We start from the raw sequence: 25,963 nt of genomic DNA, 5'->3' as shown, positions 1-25,963 counted from the left end.
TCCAACAGACTGCCAGGAGATGTTCCAATGACTATTGGCTTCAGCTCTGCTCTCAGATACAGACAGTAGTGGACACAGGTAACATCAAGGGAATGTATGACGGTATCAAGCAGGCTTTAGGTCCAATACAGAAGAAATCTGCTCCCTTGAAGTCTACTACAGGCGTGATCATCCAGGACTGAGCACAGCAGATGGAATGCTGGGTGCAGCACTACTCTGAGCTATATTCTAGAGAGAATGTAGTAACGGAAGAGGCATTAAATAACATTGAGTGCCTGCCTGTCTTGGAAGAGCTGGACAGTGAACCAACTTTAGCAGAAATAAAAGCGGCCTTGGATTCCCTTGCCTCTGGCAAGGTACCTGGAAAGGACAACATCCCCGTTGAAGTTTTGAAGTGCTGTAAAGAGATCATCACCACTGAGTTGTATGAACTCTTTTTTCTTTGCTGGAGAGAAGGTGGAGTACTACAGGACATGAAGGACGCAAACATCGTCACATTGTATAAGAACAAAGGCGACAGGAGTGACTGCAATAACTACCGTGGTATCTCTCTTCTCAGCGTTGTAGGGAAGCTGCTGGCCCGTGTTGTGCTGAAGAGACTCCAGGTGCTTGGAGACATAGTCTATCCAGAATCACAGTGTGGTTTTCAAGCTAATAGATCCACCACCGACATGTATTTTCCCTAAGATAGTTGCAGGAGAAATGCAGGGAACAACAACATCCACTCTTTGTGGCCTTCATAGATCTCACAAAGGCCTTTGACTTGGTTAGCAGGGATGGCCTTTTTAAAATACTTCCCAAGATGGATGTCCACCTCAACTCCTTGATATCATCAGGTCCTTTCATGAGGAAATGAAGGGCAAGGTAGTTTTTGATGGCTCAACATCAGATCCCTTCGACATCCGAAGCGGAGTAAAACAAGGCTGTGTCCTTGCACTGACCCTATTTGGCATATTCTTTGCTGTCATGCTGAAGCAGGCCTTTGGAACTGCAACAGAAGGTGTCTATTACCGGACTGGATCAGATGGAAAGCTCTTTAATCTCACTAGATTGAGACCAAAGACCAAAGTCCAATTGAAATGCATCAGGGACTTCCTCTTTGCTGATGATGCAGCCATTGTTGCCCACTCTGCTGAAGACCTCCAACAACTCATAAATCATTTTAGCAAGGCCTGCCAAGACTTTGGACTAACTATCAGCCTGAAGAAAACACAAGTCATGTGCTAGGGCATGGACTCACCTCCCTCTATTACTATCTCCAGCAAGAATTGGAGGTTGTTCATGAATTTATGTACCTTGGCTCAACAATCTCTGACACTCTCTCCCTAGATGTCGAGCTGGATAAACGCATTGGGAAAGCAGCTACCATGTTCTCTAGACTCACAAAGAGAGTATGGCTTAATAAGAAGTTGACCACATACACCAAAATCCAGGTCTATAGAGCCTGTGTCCTGAGCACACTCCTGTACTGCAGCGAGTCCTGGACCCTTTGTGCATGGCAGGAGAGGAAGCTGAACACCTTCCATATGCATTGTCTCCGACGCATTTTTGGTATCACCTGGCAGGACAAAATTCCAAATAGAGTAGTCCTAGAATGAGCTGGAATTTTCAGCATGTATACATTATTGAAACAGCGCCGTCTACATTGGCTTGGGCACGTCGTGAGAATGGCTGATGGTCGGATTCCAAAAGATCTCCTGTATGGAGAATTAGTGCAGGGAAGCCTCCCCGGATGGAGACCACAGCTGCGTTACAAGGACATTTGCAAGCGGGATCTGAAGGCCTTAGGAATAGACCTTAACAGATGGGAAACCTTGATGTCTGAGAGTTCAGCCTGGAGGCAGGCGGTGCATCATGGTCTCCCCCAGTTTGAAGAGACACTTGTAGAGCAGGCCGAGGCAAAGAGGCAGTCCTGAAACAAGCAAAACCAGGGAGCTGGACAGGGGACAGATTATATTTGTCTTCAATGTGGAAGAGATTGTCACTCTCAAATTGGCCTTCTCAGCCACACAAGACACTGTTCCAAGACCTCCATGCAGAGCATGTTACCATAGTCTCTCGAGACTGAATGATGCCTACAATCAATCCAAAAAGAACAGACACATACCCACATTTACACCAAGCACCTGAACCAAGTTTCATACAATGTTATTCCATAGCTAATAGTCTGTATCTTGTTCAATATATTCCATCTGTGGAAACTGCCATGGTGATCTGATGAGGTGCAAAATGTGAGCAGACACATGCCTGATCACATGAGCTGGTGATATTACCACAGTATCTTCTGCAGTTGGTGCTCCATGCATGTAAATATTGAACAGGATACTAGTCAATAAATCCTTACATTGCTGAATTATTTGTTGAATTGGGTAATGAACATTGCCTTCTTTGGTTTGCCATATCTAAAAAACGTTATGCACTCAAACCTTTCCTGAAATAGCGCTTTCAAGCTAGACATACATGGCTTTCTTATGATAAATAAACAGATGTCCATGTTGGTTTAAGGATGTAACATTCTCATTTCGGAAGTTTTCCCCTACTGAACCTTTTCCTGTCCTGACCCTACCAAAGCAATGGTGGGGATCCCTTTGTTCCTCCAGATGTTTTTCACCTGCAGCTTACAAGGCTTACCCAGCACAATATTGATATGGGACTGTAGGATTCCTTGTACAGTGGTGCCTCGCTAGACGATGATAATCCGTTCCACTGAAATCGCTGTTTAGCGAAATCATTGTCTAACGAAAAGCATTTCCCCATTGGAATACATTGAAACCCGTTTAATGCATTCCAATGGGGAAGAATCGTCGTTATCTAGCGAAGATCGGCCATAGGAAAGCTGCTTTGCGAGCCGCTGATCAGCTGTTTAAATCACTGGCTTGCGAAGCTTAGGTCCCGAAAACACCTGTTTGCGAGCGTGGAGGGAGCTGTCAAAATCATCGTCTAGCGAAAATCGGCTTGTGAAGCAGGGACCAAACATTGTCCAGCGAAATTCCCCCATAGGAATCACTGTTTTGCGAATCACCAACCTAGCGGTTCGAAAGCATGCAAATGCAAGTAAATAAATGGGGACCACCTTGGTGGGAAGGTAACAGCATTCCGTGTCTAAGTCGCACTGGCCATGTGACCACGGAAGATTGTCTTCGGACAAAACGCTGGCTCTATGGCTTGGAAATGAGGATGAGCACCGCCCCCTAGAGTCGAACACGACTGGACAACAATTGTCAAGGGGAACCTTTATGTTTACCTTTTTATAGCGATCGCAAAAAGCCAATGTCTAGCGAAAAAACTGTCATGTGGGGTAACTCTCTAGCGAGGCACCACTGTATCTGCAGTGTCAAGTATTCACACTTGTTCCTGGGATGGAATACCCACAAATAAAGGGGGGGGCTGTACTATGTTTCTGTGGTATATGAGTATGTTTGTACATTATGGAGAACTTTGGAAAACTGTCCCTTTCACTTAACGCTGTAACACTTTAAACAGCCCATCAATTTTACAAGGAACCATATAAGAAGAGCCCAGGATGGGCAGAGGGCAGGATCAGAAGAAAAGGGGGCAGATCAAATTGCATCAGATTGAGGGGCCAGTGTGGCCACTGGCCACCCTAACAATCTGTGGTCTCAGTGTGACCACTTAATTGGAACAGAAGTGTAAAAAAAAAGGTTGGAAAGTCGTAGCAAAGCCAAATCACTCTGATTCGGTTTGCTAGTGTAGCCACAGGTTATTCTGTAGAGACAGCATAGAAGTGTTGCCTGAACTGCGAAGAGGCAGGTGCAGCTATATTAAAAAATGGGGGATTTTTTAATTAGTACATCCAGGTTCCTAGCAATAAAAATAATACCTGTTCTGACGTGCACAGGATGTCACGCTCTTCCTCTATTTCCCTGGAGGCCACTTTTCTTTATCTATATAGCCTCCTCTCTCTCCCCCCCCGCCTCTTGGAAACTTCCTTCTGTTTTATCTATTTCTACTATTTCTGATGTATTCATTGCATGCATACCCTGCCTGTCAGGCAAGGAAGAAAGAAGTCCTCAGAGCCGTTCATGATATGAGTAAGAAGCCACTCCCTGCCCTCAGGGTTTACAATCTAAAATGTAGGACACTCCACCGAAGGATTAAGATACGCGGTGGCGGGAAGGGGTAAAACCAATCCAGCCCTGGCGGGAGGGACTCTCCTTCTGTGGAGAGTGGCGGCGGGAACGTGGGGCCCAGGTGATGTGTCTTTCTTCAGCTTCGCCCTGCGTTTCCCTTCAGCTTTCTCGTCTCCTGAGTCTCCGGAGAGGATTAAGTGGGACAAGACGGAGCGGCGAGGCTGGTGGCCGACTGGAGGCGCCGGTCGCAAAGAGGCTGCCCAAATCCGCTTCCACCGGTCGTGGCATTGCGACTTTCCCTACCATGCGGGGCTGGGGCTGCTTTCGCGAGAGCTCCGCCCGCAGAAAAGGTCTCGATTTCCAATCAGGATTATTTTGTTAATCTGCTGCCTTTGATGTCCCGCTGTTGGAGGGGGGGGGAGGGGAAGTGCTTTGCCCTCCAGCTTCCGTTAAAATGGATGGGACCTCCTAACTACCATGAGCGATCCTGCGTTATCGCAGGCCTAAGAGGTCCCCAATAAGCTGTGTGTTTTCGGTAAAGGAGAAAACGGAAAGGCCCTATTCCCCGGTGCAGGGATCTCTCGATCCAGATCGAGGCCCTACGTTGGCTGCTTCTGAAAGAAGAAGAGTGAGAGTGAATGACATTGCTCTGAGCAGGTCCTCGAAAGAGTTCACAACATTCAAATACGGTCTTTCCTGGGAGTTGCGCCATCTAGAAGCCCAAGAATTTTGTACAAACATCTGGGCGCTTCCCCCCCCCCCACCCCCGTTTCGTTCAGCCTGCAAGCAGCTTCCTTGCCCAGGATACAGATACAGTCGGAAGCGCCCTTGCATGATATTTCCCTTTCTCTTCCCTTCGTTAATTTCCGATCAACAATTAGGTGCTTAATACTAAACAAATATTGAGGACGGAACAATGTGGTCCCCAAAATTTATTCACCAGGTATCTCTGATGTTAGGCACTAGCTTAGCCTAATTTTGTTTCAAGGCTGAGAGGGTAAAATTGTGTAGGGGAGCCATGTGTAATGTTCTGAGTACTTTGAAGAAAAGAGGGTGTGCATATCTGATCTCTCCCCAAATTGCAGATATTTCCATTCTAAAGCAAAAGAGTTTGAGATGCCCTAATTGACAGTCTTGTAGGACTTGGGAGTTCCCACATCTGAGAGTTTAGTGATCTAATAAAGGTATTTAGAACATTAGTTGCAGTGTTTTGTAAGAGGAGTTCATTATTTACTGTCTATTTTTTGTTTTGTTTCAGGTACAGAGGAACCCTCCTAGAGCCTAAGACAATCAGGGTTATTAACTTCATTACACTGAGTACATGGACCTAAAGCAGGTTTGCTGAGAAATAAACCCCATTGAGTTCTACGGTGCTTAGCCTTTGGTGTTCTCTGTACTGTTGATTATTCCTTTTGCCAGGGGCAATTTAGATTAGAATGTGCAAGTAGAGGAGATATAAACCATTCTCCATAGCTGTTTTCCTCCTCTAAATTCACAACTGCACCCCATGGGAGGGTCAAAGAAAAGGAAGAAAACCCTTATGAATTCTAATATCAAAGTCTAAAACTGGACTGGAAAACTGCAGATAGACAAAGACAAAAATATATATTTATAAGATAGGATGACTTAGGCTACAGAGTACTTGGTGGAAGGGCAGTCCCCCCCCTTTTTTTAAAGTGCAGTTTTAACTATAATTTCCAAAAATCTTGAAGTCAGACACATTTGGAGAGATCTAATGCAAATCATTTGCAGCTGGACTGGTCACCACATATCCTATAGACCAGTGGTTTCTTAACCCTGGGAGACCCAGGTATTCTTGATTGCCCTTCCCAGAAGCCTTCACCACCAGCTGTATTAGCTGGGGTTTCTGAAATTTGTCAAAGAACACCTGGATTACCCGAAGTTGGGAGCCACTGCTAGAAACTATCATCAGTTTTCTTTTCTGAGTTTATTATGTCATTATGAAGCCAAATGGCATGATCCATATTCATCTGTTAGGCATCAGAATATTTGGGGAAATGCTTGGCCTTACAGTGACTTCTGTATTGGTTGCAAAGCCAGAGGTTTGGAGGTGCCTATTGTGCCTTCTAGCATAAAAGCCAGCCTGTGTGGCCTTGGGCAAGCTGCACAGTTCCAGGCACACCCAGAAGAAGGGAATGGTAAAACCACTTCTGAGTATTCTTTACCTAGAAAACCCAACCCAAAAGTTGGAACTGAACTGATAGCAGGTAATTATTTTCTTATTACTGTATTAGGAATCACAGAAACATCAACTTCTTTATTTTTAAAAGTCAACATCTTGTGCAGAGAAGACACTCTAATGACAACGAAGAATGCTCAGCAGGGTCAGAATACTGGATGTTAACTCGCAATTTTTCATCTTTATCATGGTACTTATTCCTTGCAGGATTCTCATAGGAAATTGTTGTAGAGGTCTGTGTAGTGTACATTCGGGGGGAAATGGCCAAAAGGAATTGTAAAAAATAGTGTTGGGGAAGGATAGAAAGAGGGGAATGGAGATTGGAATGGAATATTTATTTATTTAAAATATTTATACTCAGCCTTTCTCCTGAAAAGGACCCAAGGCTGGCTTGATACAGCTACCTGGAATACGAAAGAGAATACTAAACATTTCCTTGCAGGAGCCATTCATATACGTTCTAAACTGAAAAGCCCCCGTTTGACAGGCAGGCGTCGAGGCTCAGACCACCGCGGACGATCTCTTTCTGGGTAAGAGTAGCGCAACCTCGTCGCTTCCGATCGCAAAAGTCTGAAGGACGCCCCAGCCCCGAACTGTATCGTCCAATCCGGAGAGAAGGGAGGCGGGCTGAAGCGCGCAGTGGGCGCCGAGGGAAAGGGCTGAAGACGGGCGAATGGGTGGCCGGCCGGCCAGGGAGAGAGGTAGGGAAAGAGGAGTGGCGGCGAGGCGTTCCTCGCTCTGACTCTCTGCCCGCCGAGCGGGTCCAGACGACGAGGAGAAGGAGAACGCCGGTAAGGGCGAGAGGCACATTCCGAGAGTGCGCGGGGAGCGGCTTCCACGCTTCTGCTGCGAGCCTCCAGAGCGCGCCCTTTCCAGGGCTTGATAGTCGTCACGCGCGGGGAGCGGTCGTGGGTTCGGCCCTTGTCTGAGGCGGGTCCCGCCAGTGGCACAGCCGCTGTCGGGAGAGGGAGAGCGAGAAAAGCGCGCGGAAGGAGGAGAAGGCGGGGGGTCCTGCAGACTCCCCAGGTGCATCGCATGCGGGTCCTGTGAAGAGGGAAAGGCGGGAGCCGGCTGGACCCGCCTTCGTGCCTTTCCCAGCTCGGCTGGCCGCTTCGGTGGGGAAGGTTTGGGCACCTCTCTGGCACAGTTCGCTGGGAAGGCGGCTCGAGTGGATTAGACTGCGAGGCGGAGCGCAAGCGCCGGTGTTTTCCTGCTCCGAAGCTGCTGCAGAAGAAAAAGATTTTAAGTGCCAGCCGCTTTGGGGGAGGAGGATGGTTGGGTCGGGAGATCGGGGGGGGGGCTCCTTTCCTGGAGTTAATACCCCTGGCAAGAGGCCAAAGCATGCCCGTGACCTGAATCCAGTGCCTGGGTGGTGGGATGTGAGAAGTGGATGGAGTGTATTTTTGGCGCGCACTTTTGATTTGATACTCGCATATATTAGCGCCCGATCTTTGCGTTTTCCCTGTGGAACACTGGTAACATTTAAGGAGTAACAATATTCGTGTTGGAAGGGACGTGAAGCATTAACTAGGAAGAGATGATCCTTTTTCCAGCCTGAGTTAACTCAACCTCCATTCCATAGACACGTGGGTGTCAAGCGTTCCTGTTGAAAAGGATGGAAGGTGTTTGATGGCGATGATGGGACCCTGATTTCAGTTCACAAATAGTGTTGGGTAACACATGAGGCACAGCAATCAGGGTACTGCTATGCTAGGAGCGGGGCCTGAGCTAGTGTGGGCTGCTTGGACAGGTTGATTAGAAAAATCTAACGAAGCAGGACTGTGCACATGGAAAAAGGCTCCTGCCAGTATCATGAAGTGGCTTAATAAGCGAGCCACTTCAGGATATTCACAGAGGAAGTGATTGTTAAACTATTTATTTATTTATTTGATTTATACCCCGCCTATCTGGACTACTTGTCCACTCTAGGCGGCTTACAATATAGACCATTGCTGATGCACTGCATCAATTTATATATATATTCTTTGCTGTCTCTTAAAGGTCTAGTGAAGAAGCTGCCTGCAGCCAGAGCCGCCACTGTGAATTCAGCTGTGAGGTGAGGCAAAGTTTTAATTTTTAAAAAATATATATAACCGATGTTGTACAGCAGTGATAGTCTGTATAAAGTCAAAAACATTTTTTTCAAGAGTATTTATTAATTTGCCAGTATCATAAAGTGGCTTGTTTATTAAGCCTTCATGATTAAGCCTTCATGATATTGGCAAATTGAAAGAGGAAGGCTTGCTTTGGATTGGTTCCAGTTTAAGCCATTAACCTATGAAAATGGAGTTTTAAGCACAAGCAGCTGTGGGAGGCAGCAGTTTTGAGCAAACAGTTGGCAAACAAGAGAAGAATTAAATATTTTTTCCATCACTTCTCCATTCCAGATGTTTTTGTCCTCAAAGCAGTCTGGATAGAAATAGTGTATTTCAAGGTCATTGCACATGTTTCTGTAGTTTGACAGTTGGCTTGCTTGAGATTTGGCATGTGTGTTGATTTGCAGTGCATATAGATAGATCATGTTGCAGATGAATCATTCATGGCCATGTTTAAGGAATGCATTGTAGAAGATTTCTAGAGAGTGGAAGAAGTAATTTATAGAAATACTCTTGGAAAAAAATTGAAAATGTGTAAAATATGGATGCGTTTCTTCTCCCTCATTATTTTTGCTCATTGGAGGATTGGAGTTTTAACTCCAGTAGTGATTTGCTTTCTTTACTGTGTCAAACTTACAACAGACCATAAAGATTTTACTTGGAATGTTTAGGCATTTAGAATGAACTTTATTTTTTTACTCTAAAAGTAGGTAGGAAAGAATAAAAGCAACATGAAAGGGAGGAAAGAGAAGATAGATGGAAAACCCCTTCAGTAAAGGATAGTGGAGAGAGAGAGATAAGGGGCTATCAGGAAGGGAGACACAGAACTGGGGTCTTTACCCTTGCTGCATTTGCCTGTGTTTGGGGTCTCCCCCTTACCCAATGTATGCATTCTGTCTCAGATCCAAATGGGAGAACCTGTCATTATTGAATGGGAGTTGGACTCAGAATATTGTGTACCGAAGGAGATGCCAGTGAAGTCAAACTAGGGGCTGTCTGACATTGTTTTTGAGAAATCACAAGTTATGTTGGATAAACCTGTTGACTTTAAAACTAAACTGTATCTGTCTGTAAGTTTGGAGCTGGGTCAGTCTTGGAAAGGTCACCCAAACCCAGTCACAGTCAGTGGGCCCAACTAGTAGAACTCTGAGCAGAAGTCCCCTCTCCCAGGGAAACGTAGACGTAATTCCCAATTCAGTTTTGGTATGCATGCTATCCTTTATATCAAAGGAAAGCAATAACCAAAATCCTATATAACATTCTTCAATGAAAATGGTGTCCAGTTCTGCAAATGACAGTGCAGGTGCTCTGATTGTCCCTGGTTGCACAACACGTCTAATCAGTTCTGCATTTGGTTCTGGAGACAACTGCACTGGTGGAAACAATTGGATTCTGTGTGGAATTAGGTGTCCATGTTGTATACACTAATGGAATGACTTCATTGGATACTAGCCGGTATATTTGGAAAATACGCTTTGTTTAATAAGTGACCGCAACATTTAGACCTAAATCTTACATAGTGCTAGCAGTGTTCAACTGTGTAAGCCACTGTGAGGGTTCGAGTTTTGGCTCCAAATTCAATTCCAAGAAATCAATAGATCTTTGTTGTTTCAAAACAGGTATGGGATTTTTTGGTGCATTAAACAATAAACAAGTGTCTGGAACATGATTATGAGTCCTTTCTCCTTCTGTCAACGGACCCGGAAGGGGCTTCCATTAGTTAAACAGGAACGGGTTTCTATAACTGTTGTGCCATGGTCCCAGGAGATCAACGGGAACCCAGTCCTTTACGGTCTCCTCATCCAGGTCGTCATCCCACAGGATCCATCCATCAGAGTCTCGGTTCTCCCAGGGTCCTCCCTGTAACTCTGTCTCTTCATCTCCCTTACTCTCCATTCCAATCTTTCTCTCTCTACTTGTTCTTTTTCCTCTCTCTCCTTCTCCACTCCCTCGCCTCTGCTTTTCCCCAATAAGAGGGTCTAGGGGGGAATCTCCTCTCCTATAATATGCCTCCTCTTTTGGCACTCCCAATCTCTCCCATAATCTAGTCCAAGGATCCTGCACCCACACCCATTCCCAACTGGGCAGTAACTGGTCTTTTCTCCTCTCTACCTCCCCCCATCCCTGCTTCAAACTCCACCCTCCTTTCTCTCTCTCTTCCCACCTTTTCTCCCTGAACCTCCCCTATCATCATTTTCTGTATGTCTTCTGTCAGCTCCTCTATCGCTGTCTCCTGCTGAGGTTCCACTGTAGGTTCTGGTGCGAGTTTGGGGTCCACTTCCATAGTTTTGTTGTTGAGGAGGCACAGCTCTCCAGCGAATGGGGTATCTTTCTTGCCCTCTGTCTCATAGCCACTTTGCACAACTCAAAACTGTACTGAATTATTCTTGGGTTAAGTCTGAAAACATGTTGCAGCATTTTGCACTAGTACTGTGGCATTCCTCAATACAAGTCATAATTATCAACAATACCGTTTTATTCAAGAAGTCTGTTATAAAATTTTTTTTTACATGAAACTGCTGAAGCTTTCTGGGTTGCTTGATGTGTGAGAGGGGAGGAAACTGAAAACTGTATGTAGCATAAGCTGGTGAAGGGCTACTTCACTTATCATACAGAAATAATCACTGGTTCTTCTCTGAGTGTTTCATGCATGCATGTGTCTTGGAAATTTGGGCCCAATCAGTACACACACTAGAGGTGTCAGTTCTTGTGTAAAATATGTAGCCGCTGTTTGGGAGTTTAATTTCCAGGTCAGTTACCTGAACGAATGATAGATGAAAGATGGATGAGAACATGCTGTTGGTGGATTTCTTAATAAAGTATTGGGAAACATTTGCACTGAATGGAGGGAATATGTTTCTAATACATCTTACTCTAAAAGCTGAACCTGTTTGCCTAAATCTCCCTCTTCTGAACACCTGATTTAATAGAATTACAATTTTGTTTAGAGAGCAATGAAAGTGAGGACTCTCTGTTACTGGGTCAGGAGAGGAACTGCATACCTAGCATCTGTTTATATTTCCCGTTCCCCATCCCATGTCCCTGTGTGCATATTGTTAGCTGGACTGAGAATGAGAGAGAATGTTGGTTGATATTTAATTGAGACGAGTTTTCATAGAAACATGTGCCATAAACTTAAGGTTCAAACAAATTTCATCACATTTTAGTTCCAGTGACCAAAATGAATGCGTTAGTTATATGGACATTTTTTGCCTTGAAATAAATTGAATACAAAATTGCTTAATGTGGTTGCATTGTGGCAGAAAAGAAACATATTCATCTGTACCACTTTAAAGGGCATGACAAAAGAAATATATCCAACTGTTTTAAAATGCAGTCTTATCATCATGGCTTATTAGAGAGAAGCCGACATATCACCCTTAAAGGTGGAAACATTAAGAACATAAAAATCCTGGAATCTTGAGATAAGTTCCTAAGTGTAACAAGGAGCTATGTAATAGAAAGGTATCACACAAAATACTAGAAAAGTATTGTCAGAAGAGAGTTCAGCACAATGCAGACTATAAAACTGCACTACAAAGGGGAAAATGGTACAATTTTGAATGCTATTTTCTTTTGAACTAGTATTTTTCTGGGGATTTCTAGTTAAATATAATTCACATGGTTAATAGGAAACATACGTATTTATTATTTACAAAGAACATGAGGGAAAAATATTATCCTAGAGAGTACTCAGCTGACTGGAAGGCAAAATGTTGCTTTGCGTAATTATATTTTAAGCTATAGGGCAGGATAGAAGCCAAAACAATAAATAAAGATAGATAGATAGATAGATAGATAGATAGATAGATAGATAGATAGATAGATAGATAGATAGATAGATAGATAGATAGATAGATAAGAACCGTTTTACTCCATTTGCTGTATTTTTAAAACTACAACAGTCCATTCCTTAAATGAGGCTGTAGAGAACTGAAGTATTTGCTAACTGTAATTGGTTTTTACGAACAAGAAAATGTGTTTTAAATAGAACAAGAGGAGGATAATTATATTTTAAACGTTACCCTGAGGTTAAGACTGGAGGAGGTTAATTACATATTTTAAAAGTTACTTTGCTTTACTGTTTCTCTGCTTAATTCCACTCTTTTGTGTTGATGACTGATCAGTTGTATTGTGAGCAATGAAAATAAGGGTTCTGGAAGAAGTTCATAGCACTTTAGGTGCCGCTAGAACGAGAGGGATGTAAGTGGGAGCCAAATGCTTTCGATTCAGCCCATGTGATCTGCTTGTAATGTACCATATGAAAAACAAAGTATTGGACAGTGGCATAAACATGGGGAAATAACATCTGGTGATTTTATGACTGAGAAGTTAAACTGGTATCAAATATGCATAATGTGTTGTGAGGGCTGAAATAGCATGGGAAAGAGAGAGATGGAGAGTGGTTACTTCCTGATTTTGGGAAATGACTATTCTAAGATCCTAATAATTCATTTACTATTGGTTTTTCCTCGCTGCCCTAATATTTTATGGTTTTGTGCCTGTTCAGAGCATAGTGGCACAGAAGGCTCTCAAGGATCAGTTTTGAAACTACTGGATAGGTCAGTGGTTTAGGTATCTGGCTGCAGAGCCAGAGGTGGTGAGTTTGATTCCCCACTGGGCCTCTTTGACAGGGGCTGGAATCAACGATCCAAAGGTTCCTTTCCACCTCACTAGTTCCAAGATTATTATAATCATTTTATTTCTTAGCAACGTGGCAAATTGCCAGAGTCAGATAGTTTATCCAACTAGTTCAGGTTGTTGTTGTTTTTAAGCGCCTCCCCTGCCCCCAACCTGGGGTCTTTCAGATGCCTTAAGAGTACAACTTTCTTCACTGCTAGCCATTAGCCGTCCTGGTTAGGGGAAGATGAGAACTGCATCTTCTGCAGTCCAAAAAATATCTGGAGGACTATTACATTGCAGAATTGCTGACACTGGCAGGCAGAAGCTTTCTATCATTTTCAAGAAGGGATTGTTGCCAGACCTGTCTGGAGATTCCAAGGAGAATCCTCATGCTCTAACAATAGAAGGTTATAAATTATAGAACAAAGAGATTCTCTGAGTAATGTATTCTTGAAGGCTTTCACGGCCGAGATCTGATGGTTGTTGTGGGTTTTTCGGGCTCTTTGGCCATGTTCAGAACATGGCCAAAGAGCCCAAAAAACCTACAACAACCATTATCTGAGTAACTTACATAAATAAAAGAGGCATCTTCAAAAAAGTACTCACATTATGGAAAAAGGAAGAGTAAGAATAATAAGAGGTGAAAGCCTGGTAGCAAATTAATGCAGTGCTTTCATATAAAATTATTGTCTTGACCATAATATTTATGTCTTCCTCTCTTTATGCAGGATGCAAGAACTAACATGAGAAAAAACAGTACTTTGGGAAAATATTTTCCGGAAGTTGAGAGAAAAAGAAGAAAGAAACACTGCTGTGGAGTTTTTTTAAAAAAAGAATTCTGCTGAAATGTTTTTTCCCCCCTCAAACTTAAGTTGTATTTTGGATTACTACCATGTTGTGTTCAACACGGATAATAAGTTATAGGAAATAAGCATTTTTATTATGATAAAAAACACACACAGAAATTCATAATTAGTGTGTTATGATTGACATACTAAATATAACCTTCAAACTTGGTAATGGGAAAGTGGTGAGCATCAAAAGGTGGCAGATCTGGAAATAAGATTCTTCAATATTATATCACTTAATATGATGTCAGAAATCAATGCCAGTGCAACATTCAGCTTGAATACATCTACAGACGAGCCAAGAACTGGCCTTTCTAGAATGGGGCACAACATTGTGGCTGTTTTTCTTGGACTCATACTATTTTTTGGCTTCTTGAATAATTTGGTGGTTTTCATTCTCTTCTGCAAGTTTAAAACTCTTCGCAACCCAGTGAACATGCTTCTGTTGAACATCAGTGCCAGCGACATGCTGGTCTGCATCTCTGGTACCACCTTCAGTTTCATATCCAACATCTATGGCAGATGGATTGGAGGGGAGCATGGCTGCAGGTGGTATGGCTTTGTCAATTCTTGTTTTGGTAAGATATGAAAAAAAATCCCACTGTTTTAGTAATGTTTATACTGGAAGAACATTCATATAAGGGATGAAATAATGTAAACTCTTTAATATTAATCATGTCTCATCAAGTCAATTCTGACTTAGGGAGGCCCTTTCCAGGGTTTTCCAGGTAGACAATACTCAGGAGTGGCTTATCATTCCCTTCTTCTGGGGGCACACTAGGATTGTGCAGCTTGCCCAAGGCCACACAGGCTGGCTCTGCTTGCAGGAGGCACAGTGTGGAATCAAACTCCCAGTCTCTGGTTCATCAGCCAGATACCTAAACCATTGAGCTATCTAGCCAGCTACTAAAGTTTTCTTTAGTTAGATATAAATAGTTGATTAGCGTTTTGCCTCCTTCGTTTATGAACCACACATCTTTATCCAGCAACATTATTTTTCATGGAACTGTATGTTCTGTTGTATCCTTGGGTCTTGAAAATACTATTCCTTACTGAGGTGTACATTTTGTGCTGCAGCAGAAAGAAGCTAGGAGATGTAGCCTCTGGAACAATCTATCTCCCAAGATTTGCGGGGCTCCCTCTCTGGGTATCTTTAAGAATCAATTAAAGACATGGATGTTTCGGCAGGCGTTCCCATCAGATAATTCCTGACGCCATCTCTTTCCTCTCTTACTGTTTCTTCTGCCTTGTGTAATGCTTTTGCTATTTAGAATTGTTTATATATATTTTTATTGTGTCATTTTATGATTGTTAGCCGCCTAGAGTGGTCCTGACCCGACCAGATAGGTGGGATATTAAATAAATAAATAAATAAATAAATAAATAGTTGCAGGGGAGAAATTGCATGTGGAAAGAAGAATAAGCTACCTTTGGCCCTTGGGATGTTATAGGAGTGCAACTTCAGTAGTTCTTCACTGTCGGCTCTGTGGGCTAGGAGGTTTTAGTCCTAGAAGCTCACATTTTCCCAACCACTGGATTATGCCGTTTTCTTTGGTCTGAGTAATAATCACATGCTGTTCAGTATTTTCTGACTTAAGTTCAGTCCAAATTTGCAACCGTTTGGGTTTTTTAATATGTAGCTACATCAGCTAAGTTACACTTTTTTGTCACAATAAGTGTATGGTAATTATTGAGATTTGCAGACCAGATATTTGGTTGTCAGTCAGCCCAATTATGGGATTATTCCCCTCTTCTCAACTCTGAATACCCAAGGTGGATAAAGTAACAAATTAGGACCTGGGTTCAAATCCCTGCTCAGCCAAAGAAACTAATGGGCAGGGTTGGAACTGGTATAACCAATCCTTAAGTATCTCACTTACCCTGAACTCCTTATTAGAGTCACTGTAAATCGGTGCCAGCTTGAGAGCACAGAACACACACGGACCCTGACTGTGATCTGTTTTCTAGTGATTTACTGGTCAAGTAATGGGAGGATGACATCTGTTCAGCATGAACGGTCGCTCTACTTCTTGCAGTCCATTAAGCAAAAGCTTTTTGTGAGCCAGCATGTATTAATCAGTATTTGCCAATTAAAATTAGATAGAAAATGGGAGAAATACATTACACGCCTTCCTTTGTAGATCAAAGTAAGTAAAGTGCTAACAAAATGCACTTGTCAGTTCAACTCTAAGAGGAAGTGTATAATTTTAAAAAAATTCTCGGCTTGATTCCAAATTAGATGGTACTCTTCCCTCAGGTTTCTTTTTCATCTTGAACTATATCATGTCTAATTAAAATGTGGCAAATATTCAGTGCTGGCTCTTTTTTAGAAGTGGGTTGGCAACTATTAATTATTTTGATAGAAGAGGAACTTAATTCTAGACATTTTGTATTAGGCATAGACGTATCTTAGTACTGAGCTTTAATCATTGCTACCTTAGAAGCAAATTAGCTCTGTTTTTATAGTTTCGAAAGCTGGCCTCTTTTCACATTTTTTAATCCACTGTAAGAATGGAGAGAAGAGCTGGATAGCAGAACTCCTGCCTTGCCTGAAGAAAGTCCCATGCCAAATTCCAGGCACCTCTGGGCAGGACTGCCAAAAACAAATGTCTGTCACGTGGGAGAGCTGCCGCCAAGTCAATTGTATTGAACTTTAAGCTTGTCTGACCTGATGTAAGGCAGCATCTAACAAAAACTAAAGCTCATTGTTTTACAAAAGTCGACCAGGTTACAAAAACCAAAGATAGCTGTGCTGGTGTATGAAAAACATCCCTTCTGCCGTTCCCCTGCCCCTGGGCCCACAACTGTTCAATAACTTTATCTGGACTAAATGAAATGTCACAAGCAGAAGCCATATTCTTTTTCAGTTTCTTTTTAATGTCAGTGCACAAGAGAAAAATCAATATATTAAGCTGCGAAAAGTGAAAGATGACAGCTAAAAAGCAGGGAGGATTAGATTTCTTCTTAATGAGTTAAGAGGAAACTACAGGGCAACAGGTGCATTCCAGAGGCAACAGATGTGTGTTTTAATCTGGTACTGATTCATTTATGGGACGTGGTGGCGCTGTGGGCTAAACCGCAGAAGCCTGTGCTGCAGGGTCAGAAGACCAAGCAGTCGTAAGATTGAATCCACGCGACGGAGTGAGCGTCCGTCACTTGTTCCAGCTCCCACCAACCTAGCGGTTCAAAAGCATGCAAATACGAGTAGATAAATAGGGACCACCTCGGTGGGAAGGTAACAGCGTTCCATGTCTAAGTCGCACTGGCCATGTGACCACGGAAGATTGTCTTCGGACAAAACGCTGGCTCTATGGCTTGGAAATGGGGATGAGCACCGCCCCCTAGAGTCGAACACGACTGGACAAAAATATTCAAGGGGAACCTTTACCTTTACTGATTCATTTAGAGATCAAGGCAAAAAGGACCAACATGACTGACCTTCTCTTGCCAAACATACAAGTTATGTGAGCATATTGAGAAATATTGGGATTGTTGTTATTGTTCACGCAAGCAATCCTGACCATTTTTGATCATGTGTTTTTGCTGACAAGTAACATGTAAACTGAAAGATCATAATCGCTGCGATTGTAGTGGTTAAAAATAATTGTGTTTTTCTGGCAGTCATTTTTAATGCACAATAAATGTGTCTGCTGGCACTACTTGTTGGATAATTTGTTCAGATGTAAAGTTAAAATGATTATATTTTTTAAAAAAGACAATATATTTTAAGTATTATAAGTATATGATAGACACATCTTTGAAAGACTAATTATTCTTCTAAAAGCAAATGAATATGTTTGGAGTGTGTCCAGTGTCTGTACAGTTATGCAGTCATAATCTAAGTTATTTCAGGTTTTAGAAAATGACCTAAATTAGCAAAGTTACTTCTCATTGTTGATGTAGCATAAATCCAAAGGAAAGCACATTTATGGGAGAAATTGGAAAACTGAATCTTGATTCATATATTGCCATTTTCAAATACTCTAAGTCATCTTTCCAAAATAAGAATCCTTTTCCTGAATGTGAATGGAACCAGTCCTAAGTCCAAATCAAACCAAACTCAATATACCCCAGCATTAGTATATTATTAGTATTAGTGAAAGCATCTTGAACTATTTTGATTTGTGGTGATTTCTTGTTAAATTGATGGATACATTAACCATTCAATGTAGAAACCATTTGCTTGTTGTAAAACATGCAGAGATTATTTAACCAATGCCAGTAAGACGCCTAGTGAAGCAACAGCTTGAAACCAGTTACAGACATTTCACATTAGGCAAGAAGCAGGTGGTCCTAATCAGAAAACCTGGGAAATCAACATTCATCTGAGATCTTTCCAATGTCACCAAAAGAAACCCAAATTAGCAGTCCATATGCTAAACACAGAGTTCTTAGAAGCTATTTTCAATGTACCCGAAAGTTGCTTAAGTAAGACTGTGCCATGTTTAAGCATTTACCTTCCTCTTTCCAGAGAGCTTATAGGTCTTATGCACTATCCTATGCATCTTTACTCAGGTAAAATCACAGTTTTCATGCTTTTACTTCTAGTAAATAAATTTATTTAGGTAGGATTGCATCACTAATCATGTGACAGCTAAAGGAATATAACAAATAGTATTCCAGGTATCTGCGCTTTTCTGCTTTGTCTGTCTGTCTCATCTGTCTCTTATGCAGTGAGTTACATTAACAGACAAGACCACACTAGGTCTGTTGGTACAGTAACAAGAATTTGAAAGGAGCCTACAACAGAGGCCAGTTTATCTACACAGCTGCTGTAAAATATTAGCTCCACAGTAACTCCTTAGTTTGCTCAATTCACTTTCGTGCCTGATAAAGAGGAAAGCGGAGCCTCAGGATTGTCGGCCTGATATAGCCATTTGCAAAGAGTCTAGGGAATGCCTCTTGCCCAAACCCTGCCTCTTCAAAAAGGAGCCACCCTAAGACCCACTCAAGTCCATTCATTCTGTCAATTGGTTATGGGAAAAGTGATTGATGATTCTTCCCGTTACTCACTGTCTCCTATCCTGCCCTCCACTTCATAACATAAGAAGAGCCCTGCTGGATCAGGCCAAGGGCTCATCTAGTCCAGCACCCTGTATCTCACAGTGGTCCCACCAGATGCCTCTGGGAGCACATGAGACAACTAGATGCCTGACCCCTCCCCTGCATCTGGCATTTGGAGGTACCTTCCTTCTAAGCCTGGAGATTATACATCCCCATCATGGCTTGTAACCTGCGATGGACTTTTCCTCCAGGAATCTGTCCAATCTCCTTTTAAAGGCATCTAGGCCAGATGCCATCACCACATCCTGTGGCAAAGAGTTCCACAAACTAACAACACACTGGGTAACGAAATATTTTCTTTTGTCTGTTCTCACTCTCCCAACAGTTCTTTACTCTTCCAGATAGGAAGGCAAATGGTATAAAAAGGAAGCTCAGCTAATCTTTGATTGGGGATTGCAGTGGAAAGCCCGCCCACATTATATCCTGCCCTGAAGTGAAGCTTTCCACACCCAACGACCAGCTGCAGGAGTGTTCCTGCAGCTGAGGTCTAGGAGCTGACTTTGCCATGCATCCTCTTGGATGGGGAAGGTGCAGAATGGTCAAAGGTCTTCGAACTGTGTACACTATTGATGGTTTTCCACAACTGGGAAAGGCTGGGCACAGTGATCCCCTTGGGTCATTGATATTAGTGGGTGTAGCCAAATGTCTGCCATTGAGACCTATGGCTACACCTCCTGACATGTGCTCCATTGAAGGATTGGTAGGGTAATATGTACCACCTTCCTAATTTAAGCTTCCCAGACTACCTTACAAAGGCCATAATCTAAAAACTTTTAGGACAGTTCTGTTCCCCATGTTAATCAGGCATCATATATGAAAATGTATCTTGAGAAGATTTCCACACATAGAATCTACAGTGGTTCTTTCTTCACCTGCTTTCTAATAGAAATGTGTAGATTTTTTTTTAAAAAAAGCTCAGTATTTTAAATGAACATTTCTTAAAGTAGCAATAATGTCCCCAAATGAACGAAAGGGACATTTACATTTGGTAAATAATAAACAATTCAAAACAGCCATATACAGAATATGAAAGAAACACAAGCCAGATTCAGGACTGTATAGTAAGTTGCATAACGAACCTTATAAAATAGTGTATGAAGAATCGTCTCCAGTCTGTGGCTCCATTCAAATGTGCCACGCCCCCCCGGGGGGGGGACATATAGCCACACATTGAGAATGATTGCTTTAAAGACACATTTGTATTCATTTGATTTGCCAGAATTTCATCATACACAGATTTGCATGTCAGGCAGTCTGCAGAATTTGAGAACAATAATTCCTGTGCATGCTGTAGATGTGTAAGAAACATTTCCGAACCCTATTTTCGTGAGAGGAATGTACAGGAGATCATAATTGTTTGTGATTCCAAAATGTTGGGTGCAGCAGTTTGTAGCTCTTTTTTTAGCATGGGGTATGTTCATGAGTTTGGTTATAGAAAACTGAGGCCTCTGTATTTCTAAAGTTCATAAATGTGCTGGAGGGAGTGATTTCAGATGCTGCTGTCAATGAAACATTTTACATTTTGCATTAGAGCTGCTGGCTAGAGGAACGGTTTAGGATGTGGAGCCAGAGCTTGGGTGATCAGTTCCTCACTGTGCTTCCTTGATGGGGAGTGGACTGGATTATTCACAGGGTCCCTTACAGCTCTTCAGTTCTAAGATGATGATGATGATTGCTAAAGCAGTAACATAAACTTACATCTGATATGAAAATAGATACTGTACATACTTCAGTATCCACAAAAATTTTGCCTCCATCTCCACATATTTTACAGTGGTGCCTTGTTAGACGATTGCCTCACGGGACGAAAAACCCGCAAGACGATTGTTTTTTTGCGATCACTATGGTGCCTTGCAAGACGTTTTTTCCTATGACCGTGCTTTGCAAGAGGTTTTTTTTTTTTTTTTGAGACCAATGCATAGGGAACATCGCAAGACAATTTTTTCACAAGACAACGATTTTCACGGAATGAATTAAAATCGTCTTGCGAGGCACCACTGTATTTTATTTCTATACCACACCATGTGCTTTCTAAATGTCACCTCCACCTGGGCCACCTCCATGAGGGTAGAGCATTCCACAAAGAGGCAGCTACCATCAAGAAGATCCAGCTCCTGGTTGTGGACATCCTGGCCTCCCTTGAGGGGCTGCCTGCAGAATCAAAGCCTGGGAGGTGCAAATGGTACAGGTGGTAGATCTCAGGGAGAGGTGTTTCAACAGGTTCCGAGGTCTCAAACTGTTCAAGGCTTTATAAGTCAGCATTTGTATGGAGTTAATTTTTCTGTCTTTTTTTTCTACACGGCATAGCACTGCATCCATGTTGCAGACAGAAAAATTCCAGCACCTATGTGACGCAGCACTAAAGTCAAATAGTTTATTTAAAAAAATAAATAAAAGGAAAACAGTTTAAAAACAGGTATAATTGCTGATTTCCCAGTGGGACAACAACCTGCACCACCTCAAACACATCACTAAGACATCAGCACTGAGAATGCCCCCCCCCCAACAAAAAATACCATGAGGTGGCTGTTCATACAGCCAGAAACAGGTAAAAAATTTGCAATGTAGATTGGTTTAAAATAAACAACCTTATGATGGGTGTTCAAAAAGAGACAGTTCCTCAAAGAAAAGTGTGAGTTTCCCTCATGCTTAGAATAATGTGTAGTTGGGGTATTCTAAATCAGTTTGCATTGTGCTAAACCTGGAGTAATTGAGGAGTACAGTATATTGCAGTGTAGTCACCCACTGAGGCTCACTATTATCTGCTCTTTCTCGTTAAACAGTGGAATGGCATGACAAAACTGGAACAGCAAGGCCAGTTAATATGTCAGAAGCAGAGCTTCTTGGAGAGGAAAGCACTGTGTATTCTACAGGAGTTTGCATCAGTCTGCATTTGACAAATTAGCCTGTTTTTGTTTTATAATTGACCTGTTAGCAGATAGCATGGCTTTGCATGTAGTAGCCCTGAAAGGTTTGAATGACTGGCGGCATAAGATTGTGAGAAGGAGCACACATTTGCCTTAATGTGTGAGCTGACTCTAAAAGGCTGAGCTGTGTTTCAGGCTTGAATCTCACCTCAGACAAGTCACTTTCTCTCAGCCTTGGTTCAAGGCTGGGAGGTAATAATACTGGTTTTGCTTGCAGGGTTATTGCACATATGCTAGATTTTCCACAGAGCAGTGTTTTGAACACTTGAAAGCACCATTAAAATGTTATTATTAAGCATTAAATAATACCTTTGCTTTTCTATAAGCAATTTGTGGTATAGTTCCAGCTCTTGTGTCAACTCACAATTAAACCAGCCCTATAATCTTCCTTTCTATAAAAAGAGTGCTTTTTAATTCATCTGCAGAACTGCTGAAAAAATCCTTTGCTCTTCCTTGTCTTCTCCTCACTCTTTTAAGTCAGAGGATTAGTCTTTATTGTTTACCTTAGTATTTTCCTAAATATCAAAATGGCATAAATCAGAAGTAGAGATTGAAATATCGTTCAAATTGGGGCACTGTTAAATGATTTGTGAATCAATGCACAACAACACGTATTGATTCACAGCTGATACCAAAATTACTTACACAAATAATCCATAGCAAACCCTGCTGGTTATCACATTCTTTGCTGATTTTAAAAATTACTTTATGACACAGAATGTTTTTTGCCACTGGCTGGGTGGAAATGCTTATGTGATTATCTGTGTTCCTGTTTCAGTAAAAAAGGGCTTCCTTTTAATTTTAGTAGATTGATAGCAGATACCATCCTGGTAGATCATAGCCCTCTTTAGTTATTTATTAAACCTTGATATTGAATGAGGGAGGGGGCTTGTGAGAGTTCACCTACTCGTCAGGTGGCCTCATCTGGTATTTGCTGGATAGATAATCACCCCAGTCTGGAAAAGTCCCTTCCAGTCAGCCAATTACAGACAGCATGTGAGATTGTAAATAAAATTCCAACGAGAATATCAGCGCTAGTCTGAAGGAGTCTGAACGTTAGCCATTAAGGGATGAAGCTATTTGGCTTGCTTTCAAATGCTTCTTCACAGGTTTGATACTGAAAATAAGATTTTTTTTGTTTCAGTTTTTTGTATCTCACAAGCGTGCAGCAGCTACAGATACAACGGCAGGAAACAGGGATTCAGCCTATGCTGGATTGGGATACACTAGCAGTGAAAATCAGGTTCCCAATTTAGGTGTATTCCTGGATTTATTGCTAATTCTGGATTTCTGAGACACTGCAGTAGCCGGAAGTACATTTGCACAGTTACGTGCGCCAGCTGCACCCATTCTTGGAAATGTCTTACCCAGCCACATACCTTAGTTGCATCTCATTTGGATTCATATAATGTGCCTTACATGGGGCACCCTTTGGGGAGTATGTGTAAAATTCAGTAAGTCCAAAATGCTGCAGTCAGATCAGAGCAGGTCACAAGGAGACGAGAAATTTCATGTTATGTGCTACCAGTCCATTTTGGAGCATAATTCATAGTGCTGTTTGTGACCTATAAAGCCTTGAATGATTTGGGTCTGTCTGGAGGGCTGTTCCTCCCTTTATGAGTCAGCGGAGCTTTTGAGACCTTATAAGGAGTCCTTTTTTTTCAGTCCCACCATCCTCATAGACCCATCTAGTGAAGGTGTTGGAAAAGGCATGGTGAGGACAGGAGAGAGCAGTCACAGTGGCTGCTCCCAAGCTGTGGGTTCTTCTGCAAAGGGAGACCAGGCTGCTTGGTAGAATCTTCTACAAGCAGGCAAAAGTTTCTCCCAAGTCTTTGGCTTCCAAGGAAGGGGTTTTAATAGGAGCATGTGATCTTTGTAAACTTTTTTAGTGTTCTTTTTAATAGTTTTAAATTACTTAATTCAGTTCTTTTAATACGTGCTATTGCTTTTTAATGTAGTTTATTGTACTTTCACTATGTTTGTCTTTTAAACAATTTTTAAAGCCACGTTGAGCCCCTTTATTGGGAGAAAGGCAGGATGTAAATAAAATCAATCAATCAATGATGGCAAACGTCATTACTTTCAATAATTTCATGCAACCATCAGTTTACCTGGGAGTTGGTCCCGCTGAATTAAACTAGACTTAAAGTCTAAGTAAATATATTTATTTATTTATTTATTTGTTCGATTTATATCCCGCCCATCTGGTATATTCTACCACTCTGGGCAGTTTACAGAATATCAAAAACAATTTAAAAAAACATAAAAAATTAGCATACAACAATAACAAATAGTGCAGGAATAAATAAATAATAAATAGCAAAGCAAAGAAATCAGTAGTTGACAGGGGGGAAGGCCTGGATGTACATCCATGTTTTCAGTTGGCATTTGAAAGTACCCAGCGTTGGGGCCTCGCGAATTTCCGGAGGAAGATTGTTCCAAAGGCGAGGAGCCACTGCCGAGAAGGCCCAATTTTGAGTCCTTTCCTTCCGGGCCTCCCTCGGCGCCAGGCTCCTCAGCCTCACCTCCTGACTCATGTGGGTGATCCGCGTAGATCTTGGTGGGAGCACCTTGTTGTCAGTGTTCCTGCTCAGAACTTTGTTTTAAAATACTTCCTACCACCTGGCAGTGCATAATAAATCCAAAGGATTTAAGGGTTGATGTTTTTAGCAGGATTGTCAGTCTCACCGCCAGTTTCTGTCAAACCCCTTCTATGTATTACAGTTCTGTTCAGTTTCCTGTTCTATGTTCAAGTCCTCATTTACATATTTGCATGTCCTAAGCTCTTGATTTATCTCTGACTAGATGAAACCCATCTATGCTACTTGCTTTACATTTCTACTGTACTCCTAAAACACTGGCCTGATAGTAGAGCATATGAATAGACTGGGATGTAATTTTCAATAAACTTGCATAGGATAGTTTTGTTAGTGATACATTTGGGGGCCTGATATATTTTTAAAGCAGTGGCTTTCACTCGGAGAGATATGTCTTTTAAAAGAGTTGACAGTTTGCACACTTAGAATCCTACTGGGTTGAACAGAGAACTGTGAGGTTCTGCAGGTTTTAAAATATCTATATATCTCCCATATGGTGTTGCAGAGAGAAAAGCATAATGATTATGCTAGTGTAAAATGACTGCAGTGAAAACCAAGGCAAAGATTTGCATCTTTCTTATCAAGATGCAGGCACCATAATTTGCCTGCATCTTGAATAATTATTCACAATAATTTGCCTGCCATTGTTATTCATAATTGATTTTAGTTTTAGAGATTTTCTTCTTTCATTTTTTATTCATATCAGAGCATTGCACAATTTTTAATTATGGACACATATGAAATATAGGTAAAATTAAAGACAAAATTTTAAGATAATTAGACTATTTTGACCAGAAGTGGGCTACTTCAACAGTGTCGTCTTGGTTATTTACTAAATGTTCATGTGGTAGGGCATGAATTGCATGCATGTAAGTGCTGTATTGATTGAATTTCTCCACAGTCACAGAAAATATGTCCTGTGCCCAAGTAGCCCCATTTTATTTGTTTATTTGAAAGCTATTATTAGATTGTATACTTGCTGAAAGCTGCCTTTGGAGGGCTTTTACTTAAAAGATAGTCTACAAACTAGTATGAATACAACCAAGTTATTGAATAGAGTAGAATGTGAAACAGACTCTGTTCCATTAATATCTATAGCAGAGATGAGGGATGTATATGCTTCCAGCTGTTATTGGATTACAATTCCTATTGCCCATTGCCATTGGACGTGCTAGTTAGGATTGGTGGTAGTTGCAATTCAACGTCTAGACTGTCAAATGTTTCTCATCACTAGTCTACAGGAAGGAAATGTTGGTGTTTTGTGAATCACATGATTCATTCCCACTTTAGTCATCATGCAACCTACATGGACAGATTTTGGAGGAGAGAAAAGTACAGTATCTCTTTTAACTGATAAATTAATCTACACCATACAGTTAAATCAGTTTCATACCATCTTAACTATCATTGTTTGCCTCCTAAGGGGTTCTGGAATTTGCTCTTGGTAAAGAGAATTAAATCATGATTAAATCATGTGACGATTCTAGGAATTTTGAAAATTTTAAAGAGAAACATTG

The 25,963-nt window shown here is 41.8% G+C and overlaps 1 protein-coding gene and 1 long non-coding RNA gene across 6 annotated transcripts in view; both read left to right on the top strand.

Moving 5' to 3' along the window:
* The first annotated feature begins 4,202 nt into the window (after positions 1-4,202).
* LOC144588498 (uncharacterized) lies at positions 4,203-5,785 on the top strand. Its single transcript, XR_013544093.1, has 2 exons — positions 4,203-4,441; positions 5,350-5,785. It is a non-coding gene; the product is annotated as an uncharacterized LOC144588498 (long non-coding RNA).
* Positions 5,786-6,827: 1,042 nt separating this feature from the next.
* LOC110074125 (opsin-3) overlaps positions 6,828-25,963 on the top strand; it is a 100,771-nt gene continuing 81,635 nt past the window's right edge. For 3 of the 5 annotated variants that reach the window (XM_072994538.2, XM_072994537.2, XM_020784021.3), the window contains exons 1-3: positions 6,828-7,082; positions 8,293-8,347; positions 13,739-14,436. In XM_072994538.2, coding sequence (XP_072850639.1) covers positions 14,100-14,436 — 337 coding nt within the window. In that variant the 5' untranslated portion in view covers positions 6,828-7,082; positions 8,293-8,347; positions 13,739-14,099. The other 2 variants (XM_020784023.3, XM_072994536.2) reach the window with 2 other exon arrangements.

Source organism: Pogona vitticeps, chromosome 3 (assembly GCF_051106095.1).
Source record: "Pogona vitticeps strain Pit_001003342236 chromosome 3, PviZW2.1, whole genome shotgun sequence".
Taxonomy (NCBI): Eukaryota; Metazoa; Chordata; class Lepidosauria; order Squamata; family Agamidae; genus Pogona; species Pogona vitticeps.
This window is presented reverse-complemented; position numbering and strand designations above follow the sequence as displayed.